Source organism: Sardina pilchardus, chromosome 10 (assembly GCF_963854185.1).
Source record: "Sardina pilchardus chromosome 10, fSarPil1.1, whole genome shotgun sequence".
Classification (NCBI taxonomy): Eukaryota; Metazoa; Chordata; class Actinopteri; order Clupeiformes; family Clupeidae; genus Sardina; species Sardina pilchardus.
In genome coordinates, this window is record NC_085003.1 from 32483154 (window position 1) to 32493817 (window position 10664).

Consider the following 10664-nt stretch of genomic DNA (forward strand, 5'->3'; position numbering starts at 1 on the left):
ATGGGGATGCACAGAATTCGTGTTGGTATATCATCAAGTTATATTAAAGAAAACGTTATGTTCTACAGATCTTATTATTTTATTTATATTACTGTAGTAGTGCAGTTATTGAGATAACGTTGTTGTTATTTTAGCCAAGTTCTATCATTCTGGTAATGATAATGTTATACAACTAAATTTACACAAACTGGAATAGTAAATCTTGGAATTAAAGATCCAGTGGCAAACTATTTTTCAAATAATTTCACATATCTATATTTTTTGGAAATGTGACCTTAATGACGCTGGAGAGCGGGAGGGGAGAGCTTGTTGCTATGGATAATCGCAGCCATGGTAACGTTAAGACGCTACAGGAAGTTCTAGGGATAAACGCGGCGACGCCTGCACTGCAGTGTACAAAACGTTAACTTTAGCTATTGCTAGTAACTAAGGAACATTCGTGTGTCTTAATGGCAGATTCTAAAGTTTTGACTAAGCGAATGTGTCAGGAAATGATAGAAAACATGACGAACTTTAGTCTAAACTGATTTTGTTAGGTCTTGAGCCAGCGTTAGTCGTAGTAGCCATACAGCTAGTTAGCTAACGGTACATGACACTAGCCAGTTAGCTAAACTTGTTTGTCTGACTTGCTTTACAATACTGCTGCAAAACGTTTAATTTATATATTTGAAATTAAAAGGTTTACTTAATTTTGAAGTCATGGGCTTCTATGAAGTATATTCTCACCCGGCGTTAATTCGATACAAAACAAGCGTATGCACAAAAGCCACGTTATTTGTCATAGCTGTTCTGTGTCTTACTTACATTTCTCCTCTCCTTGTGGCCTACAGAAGTCAAGGTAACACCATGAAATGAGTGACACCTTATTGTCCTCCTTTAGCATTAACTTTAAAGGTAGACAATCTTTAGTCATAAGATCATTTGAACCATCTAACTGGCCATTCTGTGCAGGATTCTGGTTGAAGCGCAGCACGTACGAAGAGCAACCTGTTATCAGATTTCAGTATCATATGCTTCTGGTAACCACAACCAGTACAAAAGGCGACTACGTTGCTTGGAGCACATATCCACATTTAAATAATTTATTAGGAAGCAACCTGCGAATCCCCATGGTTTCGGTAAGCACCTACTTGTCTCCGTCTTGTTTACTGATTCATACCAAAAACTTTTCTGACCACTATGTAGCACCTTGCAGCTAACTGTAGCCAAACGTTAATTATTTGTGCTTCAAAAGGGGGATTCAAGACTCTCACATTAATTGATTTTCATGTATTGCATGTATTTCTGCTCAAATGTTAGGCTAGAGAGGAGGATCAGAATAAAGATGGGAAGTTGGACCAGTTGAATCTCCAGCTGGAGCTTCCTCTCTCACCTGAGGAGCAGATCTACAGCATCCAGCTGCTTCTCACCTTCTCCTACCAGCTCTTTGTAAGGCGACTTTGCGCACCCACACCTGTCCAGCATTCTGTTTCATTATGTCCTTTGAAGTACATGTGTCAATTCCCCTATCCCTCTCTCTCCCTTTTGTAGAGAATGTCCACTGTTGTCATGCAGACACTGGCGTTTGTGCAGCACTCCTCCCCTGTTCCGGGATCTGAGCTCTTTGTCAGTGGAGATCTGCGCTTGGAGCAGCGAGTCCCACTCCCTCACCGTGGCCTCCACACGACTTACAATGTGAGCTCTCACAATGCAGACGCACTCAGCTGACTCTGACCCTCGGATAGCACACGGATGGCATTGTGAAGCCACCACTGTGCTTGGCATCCTTGAATGAACTTTCTTGAGTTTTGTCTGTTTTGAGTCAGAACAGTCACTTTCCTCCTCTCTTATCAGCCATCTCTGCTGCACAGCCTCACTTACTCCCTGTTGTATGTGACTTCATAGTTCAGTGATTTAGCTATCAGAATAGAGTAAGTCTTTATTGTCATTGTCACAGGTACAACACAATTTAAAGTGTTCTCCAGTCAGTGCATCATTATTTCTATAACAATTCTATAAAAAAAATAGTCTATAATTATAGAATTTAAGTGCAAGTTTGACTTCCTCTGTTAAGGTTTGGTGCTGCTGTGGTTTGTGTTGAAAACAATATAGGTTAGCTTGTGTCATGTTCATCATATAACTTGAAGATGTCTTATTTCTCACGCATGCGTGTGAGGCCCTTAAATTGGCAACATAAACCATATTTTCCGCTGTATGATCAGAAACTTTTTCTGCCCTAGATATCAGTTATTGATGGCAATAGTCCCTTTGCTAGCAGCTATGATTTGGTCAAAATCATTGGGGCATACCAGAAAAGAAACTGTAAGTATTCTTTTTTTTTTTTTTTTTTCATATTGTGCAATAATCTGATACATGAAACTTCTACTGTTAAAAGTACATATCTGTTTTTTTTCCCCATTCATTAGGGATGAATGATATGAACAAAAATCCATGTGTCACTGTAGGAATGAGTTTAGATAATGAGGACAAATTTAACAAGCCATTTTATAGGCCTCGCCCCTAGAATTTACATTGCAAGTCCACCTCGACGTTGTTCATTTTGACAGCTAGAAAAGTGTCATCAAGAAACTATGCCGATTTTAGTGCAACATACAGTGAGGAGCACATGTATTTGATACCATGCTAAAACAGGAATATAAAATCATCATTTGACAATTGATCTTAATGCCTTAATTTAAAAAATGAGTAAAAATCAAACCGCCAAGGACACCAATTTTCTTTGTGATTGAAGAATGTATCGTAAATAGATAAATGTTTTCCTTAAATGCTAGGGGAAGGAAGTATTTGACCCCCTATGTAACCCTATGGGAATTTAACACATAGGGTTAACATAGGGGCAGGCAGATTTTTATTTTTAAAGACCAGCTATTTCATGGATCTAGGATATTATGCATCCCGATAAATTTCCCTTGGCCTTTGGAATTAAAATAGCCCCACATCATCACATACCCTTGACCATAGCTAGAGATTGGCATGGTGCTTTTTCCAGTAGGCCTATTAGCCTGTTTGATTTGCATTGAGCTCAATGAGCATCAAACAGGCTAATAGGCCTACTGCAAAAAGCACCATGCCAATCTCTCGCTATGGTGAAAGGTATGTAATGACGTGGGGCTATTTTAATTCCAACGGCCAAGGGAACTTTATCAGGATGCATAATAACCTGAATCCATGAAATAGCTGGCCTTAAAAAATAAAAATCTGCCTGCCCCAATGTTAACCCTATGTGTTAAATTCCCATAGGGTTACATTGGGGGTCAAATACTTCCTTCCCCCTAGCATTTAGGAAGAACATTTATTTATTTACGAAACATTCTTCATTCACAAAGAAAATTGGGGTAGTTAGCGGTTTTATTTTTACTCAATTTTTGAATTAAGACATTAAGATCAATTGTCAAATGATGATTTTATATTCCTCTTTTTAGTCAACTTTAGCATGGTATCAAATACATGTTCTCCTCACTGTATTTTATTTTTGCAGAGAGAACGCATACTACAAATACATTTGTTACAAAACCATATGACATTGCCATTTGCAATGCAAAATAATTTATGACTGTTGCGCTTTCCACAGAGAAAGTAATTATCTCCACATAGCCTGCTATCTTAAGCCATCAAATGTGTCAACATAGGAGGTCACATTACAGCACGTAGGCTACAGGAAAAGTGTTTCCTGTGTGTCCAAGATATTCCATGAATTCAACTTTTCAACTCCTATCCACTGCCGGTTTACTGCTGCACGGTGCTATGTCGCCTTCTGACTGAACGTGAGATTTGAGCGTAGCCACCAATCACGTTCAAATTGATAGATGCCATGCTTTGCGTGGAAATGAGCGTATGCCTGTCATACGCCTGTTTTATGTTGTACGCACATTTCATTAATGAGGGCCATGGTGCGTTCATGAGGACCTGGGAAGTAGGAGAATTCTATAGTTTGAGGGAGTACATAATATCTGAACTTGGAACTTCGGGCTTTGAAGTGGGAGCTTTGCGAGAACCCCCAGGAGAATATTTTGACATCATTCAACATAGTGATAGTGCTTTCAGGCAGCTAGGAAGTGGGAAGGTTCCCACTTCTAAACTCCCCATTTCCAAAGTGAGAGCGTTCACTATGTTGAGTAACGTCAAAACATTCTCCTGGAACCTCTCCCAAATCCCCCACTTCAAACTGGGAAGTCCCAGTTCAGGTGTGACATACACCCCCATAAACCTGGCTGGATTTGGATGTAAAATGGATTTTTTTTGTTGTTGTTGTTTAAATTGTTTGAACAGGGATAGAAATAGACATTCCACTTTGTCTTCAATTTTCATTTAGGCGATGCTTAAATTACAGTAGCCTATACACTTAAAGGACCTCATAACAACATGCAGTATAAAAAAAATACATTTTGTGAACTGTAAGAGCTAAAAAGTGACTACTTATTAGTAATTAACTAGTCAACTTCATTAACTTTAAGAACAGGACATCTTCTGAACAATATTAACTATTTACATTGAATTTACATTTAATTAAAAATGAATGCAAGCGATATGAACTATTTCAAAACCAAACACAGGAAATATTCTTGGACGATTTTCCTTTGAATGAAACTCCACTGAATTTACAGTAACTCATCTCCCTCACTTTCCTCACTATCACTCACATTATTTTTAAAAAATCTCTTTGTTTTGACAGTCTATGCAAGTGCAGGCTGGGCAGTCTACCCTGGAAACCCAGAGTTCTCGCGAGAGCACAATTGTGTCTGCAAGATTCTCTGGCAATGAGCTATGATGCACGTTAATTTTATGCCCATTTATGGGCCATTATTTGTGGCCAGACCCTTAATCTGAAAGATTACCAGGGTCTGGATTTTCCAGGCTAATGGCAGTCCATTTTAAGTACAGGAACAGAGTTTTTTCACGCTTTCTCTTATGGCAGTCACATTTGACACGGTCTTCACCAAACTAAATATTTATTGTTTATTCATCAAATGGCATAATATTATCCGCCATAGAAGAGCTTTTGAGAGAAAAAGGGGCACTTGATGCGCCCTAACGCATATCATAGCTTATGTTCATGTACAACCTTAGCCTGGCCCCACTCAACTCTTTCACAGTGTGAATAGAGTTTGGGAACTCTCGATTGGGAAACTTTTGCAACACAGTTGCAGGACGACGGGCTCCACATTTGAAATCATTGGTCCAGCCTTACCAATCACATTGATCAGAGATTCCTAACGTTACTTCCTACTTTGCCTAAACTTTACAAACTGACAATAAACAGCATCAACAGTCGGGAAGCAAAGTATGTGGGTCTACCTTTGTTGTATATACATTGCATATATTTTTCCTCTCGTCGATGATTGGGCTGACAGTCTGAGGGAAACGGATATTAGCTATGGTGTTCCGGACTAGATCTCCCTGAAAGAAGATGTACTGTAGGTGGGCAGGGCCAGGCTAGTGTAACCAGCAAACTGTATAAAATGACCAGATTGTGTCGTCAGTTCAACTCTTAATCAGATTTAGAACATTAGGAGGAAGCAAATACGTTTGCGTGAGAAAAGGCATGTGTGGCACAAGGTCTGTCGAATGCGTTGCACTTGAGATCCCTGCACTGATAGGACAGCTTGTCAGACAGCAAATATCACAGAAAAAAGGCAGAGGAATGCATTCAGATGCGCTGGAATGCTCAGGAATTTGATTATCGTTTTTTTTTCTGTTGACTTAATGGAAAATCAACGTACAGATCAGTTATTTGTTAACTAACACGTCATTTATAGGTAATGTTATAAAACTGTGGTAAATCAGGTTTTGTTCTTTCCTGACTGGAAAGAACTAAACCTGTTTTACCGCAGATTTCCCCATACTACTACATTGTCCAAAAATAAGTGAATGACTAACTTCATATCAAGACAAAGAGTAGCCTATAGTAGTACCTTACACCCTCCCCTGGTCCCTGCCTCTCTCATCAGACACGCTCCTCAGCACGCACATAGGGCTGTTGTCAAGGAAATGTCAAAACTGTTGCATTCAAGTTGACTGCTAAGTTCTTATAATCTTAAAGCAACACTATAGAGTTTTTCGTACCTTAAATCATTTCAGCGGTTCATCAACTCGTAACAGGGTGAACAGCACTTCTGTAGTCACTTCGCAGCCCTCTATCGGCTATGACCGCACTATGTAACTTTACCAGATCGGGTAGCGTACCTGTAGTTCGATTAAACAAGACATAAGAAGCTACAAATTTGACTTGCCTCGATGTCGCAATACATCATATTTTAATAAAATCATGCAATATACTCTACCTTGTCTGTGGACATGGTTATTTGCTTGATAAACAAACAGTGTGTGCGACTGAGGAAAAGTGCTTTAGTGTTGCTTTAAACTCACTGTAAATGTAAAAACATTTTCCCAGACTCAAAAGGGCCTGTCCCAACCCAAGGAGGTACCACTTTGAAACTTAAACACACATGTGGAAACTGAACAGTCCAACCAGACTATGATGAGGCCCATTCGGCTACTTTATTTGTTAACAATATTTCCAGGTTTCAGCCAGTTCTGCTGACAGCTGACATCTGAAGTAGACAGCAAGAAGCAGCAAGAGGTATAAAAAGCTGTTCGAGTCTAACGTAGCTTAATAGTAACACCTAGGCTATGATATCTGCATAATGTGTGCTGTCGTGACTGAATAATCAGAAATACAGTATTTTTCTTTTTATATCAGGAGTTGATCTATATAATAATTGAATATAATGATGATGATGACGATGATGATGATGATGATGATGATGATGATGATGATGATGATGATGATAATAATAATACAATAATATTATAGGCTACATAGCCCAATATGCCCCTCTCCCCTGGTCAGAGACCTTAACTAACATATTTCCTGCAGGAAACACTGACAGCATAGACTAGGTAAACACAGCCCGATCTGCCAGAGATTGGATTTCGCCCTGCAGCTTGGCTTGAAACCTGCACATTTCTCTATCCTACTTCCCTTACAAATCTACAGGGACCAATCACAAACTGGCTTATCCTCCTGCCGCACTCACATCGTCCGTCTGATTGATTGAAGGACTATCCAAATGCGTAGTCATTTTAACTATGCCCTTTGATCATACCTCTTATGCAGTAGAAAATACAGAGCAGACTCCCCAGACTAATGTTCAGTCGTAAAAGATTGAGCTTGGTCTGTTAATAGTCAGGCTACTGACTGCAGCTTATTCAACTGAAACAATCATGAGAAAATGCCTGGCGTTGTGAACTTTGTGAAAATCATGGATCGTATCAAATTGTGAGTTGAGCATATTGTTACATCCTTAATATTCAGTATTCATCACTGAATGCTTAGTTGGGAGCTTAGCTACCGGTCATCCCATTTTTAAAGCGTGCCAACCATACAATTGGGCTACGGGTTTTACAGGAATAACATGTTTTGAATGGGCACTGCACTAGTTATCTTCAAATGCAGCTGTAGCCCCTCCTCACCCAACCATTCCTTTATCTGGACTTGAGGTTTTCACTTATCTCACACTTATCTCACACTTATCTCACTCTTATCTCACACTTAACCTCATGTGTTTCTCTCCTCATGTCCTGTGCTCTCTCTCTCTAGTGACCACTGTTTTCTCCTGCACAAGTCCAGTTTGGACAGTGGGTCGAGCTGGCGGAGCTCCCTTCAGGATTAGTGCAGAGGTGCGCTATCCTGTGGAGGTCATCAGATATCCTTTTATGGCAGTGAGTGACTTCAGAATGGACAGGGCTTGTGTTCTGTCGAGGGGCTCATAGGTGAGGCTCAATATTGAAAATATCGAAGCGGCAGCGGCAAAGTGTAACGTAATGTTCAGACCATAATGATTTAATTAATTCAAATGAAAAGTTCATTCTCGTTGCTAAGTGATGTTAAATACTCATTCAGCAGCCAAGTGTTCTGCTGCCAAACCAAAAAAGCAGTCATTTGCCACTCGTCAGTGTCATACCCGCATATAGCGAGCGTACTATCATCGTATGAGTAACTTATTGACCTGATACAATCTCGTTTTTCAGTCTTATAGTATTGAGTGTATATCTCCATTATTAAATATTTTTGGGCGTGAAATTGAGCAGATTATGTCCCCCAGTGGCTGCTTCTCCACTCTCTGAAGGCATGCCAGATCCACTTGTGTTAAAGTGTGAAAGTGACCACAGAAATACTGAATATTGAATAATGTTATCAATACGCCCTTGTATTTTATCTGAGGCTTTCGGTTGAGTTCATCCTGCATGCTATGACATTGTATAAGGATTAGTCTGTCTTGATACTATCTTTTGCTGTGTAAAAAGTCACAATGCAACAGATGGAAGATGAAACCAGATCCTTGTGGCTTCCTGCAACCTGATAGTCAGTTTTCTTTAAGTCATGTGATACTCCCAGCTGAGAGACTTTGAATAATTGTTGAGAAAGAAAGAGGACAGCATAAAAGAATGAGTGAATGAATAGCTGTACACTGTAACAGACTACTCCTATTTGTATTCTCTTTAACTTGCCTTACTTACCGTCCAGGCTTCTGGGAGATGATTAAGTTTGCGTGGATCCAGTATGTCAGTGTGTTGCTGATCTTCCTGTGGGTCTTCCGCCGCATCCAAGACTTTGTTTTCCAGAACCAGGTGTTGCCCACTGTGCCTATTCTACCATTGAAACAGCACAGAGCCTGAAGAGGGCTGCACTTTTTACAGTCACGATTGAATGATTATGTGTGTGAGAGGACCATTCATTATTGAATAAGAGATCCGTGTGTTCAGCTTCAGTGAGAAATGCTGTTGTTCTAATCATATTTTTGGATTTGTATATAGATGTGTTTATAGCTGAGTTTTAATTTTGGTACATTAAAATGTGTTTCTATAAATTCATAGTATTTTGTGTTTTTTTCTTTCTCATTACAAGGGCAGACCACAAATTGCGAATCACAGAAGAACTTGTGGTCATATTCAGGGCCTTAATGATGGGTCATATTCAGGGCCTTAATGATGGGTCATATTCAGGGCCTTAATGATGGGTCATATTCAGGGCCTTAATGATGGGTCATATTCAGGGCCTTAATGATGGGTCATATTCAGGGCCTTAATGATGGGTCATATTCAGGGCCTTAATGATGGGTCATATTCAGGGCCTTAATGATGGGTCATATTCAGGGCCTTAATGATGGGTCATATTCAGGGCCTTAATGATGGGTCATATTCAGGGCCTTAATGATGGGTCATATTCAGGGCCTTAATGATGGGTCATATTCAGGGCCTTAATGATGGGTCATATTCAGGGCCTTAATGATGGGTCATATTCAGGGCCTTAATGATGGGTCATATTCAGGGCCTTAATGATGGGTGCCTAACTGTAGTAATGCGTTCTGACCCCTGATCAACTGAGTTTTGATCACTGTGTGACATGTGACCCATGACTGGCAAGAACACTATACATTATATATTGTCCTTAAATTTAGCCTTACCATGCTATAGTTATTGTTATTATATAATTAACTGAGTGACTTATTTGATTGCTATTCTCATTTCATTGTTTTATTTCTCATTAGGTTAGTGCTTAATTGATTGTTTTATTGATAATATTGCTATTCTCCCTTTTTGTAATTGTTCACTGTTATTTAATTTGTATTGTTATTTATTTGTATGTCGCTTTGGACAAAGGCGTCTGCTAAATAACCATAACCATAACCATAACACTAGCTACATTGACAAGCGGAAAAGTTTATTCGTCTTGTAATTATTAACTGCAGTATGATCTTTTAAACCATGGGGGACCATTCAAATACACCTGTGATGTTGTCAGGTTTTTCCCCTGCATAAAACTGTGCAAATGTTTTTTTGGTTGCACAAGTTGTATTGTGTTTCATTTGCTGTTCCATGAAGATGGTCTACTCTGAGGAGTGAGTCCTGTCAGAGTGTACCGTACATTGAGACTATTCATGCCTACTTTTGTGTCTGCATAATCTATCCAAATCTACTGTATTTACAGCAAGACCTGCTTGTCATGCTAGAAGTGTGGATATCCCAGTCTTGGTTGATGAGCAGTAGAGCATGAGATTGTGGAGACAAGTTGAGGTATTTTGAGGAATTTCAATAATCGGCCTGTCACTGGGAAGTAATGTCTTTATTCAGAATGAACTTTGTCTGCAAACATTTTGCTTTACAGTGATGACTGTTCTTATGGGCTTTCACATACATGTACATGATATGACCCCTCGAAGTTTATTGTTAAGCCACGTTAATGTCAGATAACAACCTTACTATTAGACTTAGGTACTTTGGGTTCGATGTTCTTAGAGGTTTATGTGGTTATGATGAGCAATATGAGAGAGAGATTTGGTGATCATTGGTCGTTGTTTTCCAACCTTACTCCACATTAAGCCTTTTCACAGCGTCATGCCTAAATGCTTAATGTCGGATAATATCCATAATAAGGCGACTTTGGGTTTGATTTTTTTACTGTTTTAAGTTCATATGATGAGCAATATGAGAGAGAAATTTGGTGATCACTGATCGTAACAGCTAAGTGTTCATTTGATTTGAAATTGAATGTGGAATATTTTTTTTACATTTGAAATATGGATATAAAAACCATTAAGCAATTTTGCACTTTATTCACGTTTCTGTTGTTGTTAATATTTCCTATTGCACAGGAGGTAGAA

General features: G+C 39.2%; 1 protein-coding gene across 1 annotated transcript; it reads left to right on the forward strand.

Annotated features, from left to right (window-relative positions):
* Positions 1–352: 352 nt before the first annotated feature.
* Positions 353–8870, forward strand: tmem231 (transmembrane protein 231). The gene is made up of 7 exons (XM_062547281.1): positions 353–838; positions 952–1118; positions 1300–1428; positions 1531–1674; positions 2220–2301; positions 7601–7706; positions 8517–8870. The coding sequence occupies exons 1-7, from the start codon at positions 700–702 to the stop codon at positions 8677–8679; spliced, it is 930 nt and encodes a 309-aa protein (XP_062403265.1). The 5' UTR covers positions 353–699; the 3' UTR covers positions 8680–8870.
* Positions 8871–10664: the final 1794 nt, after the last annotated feature.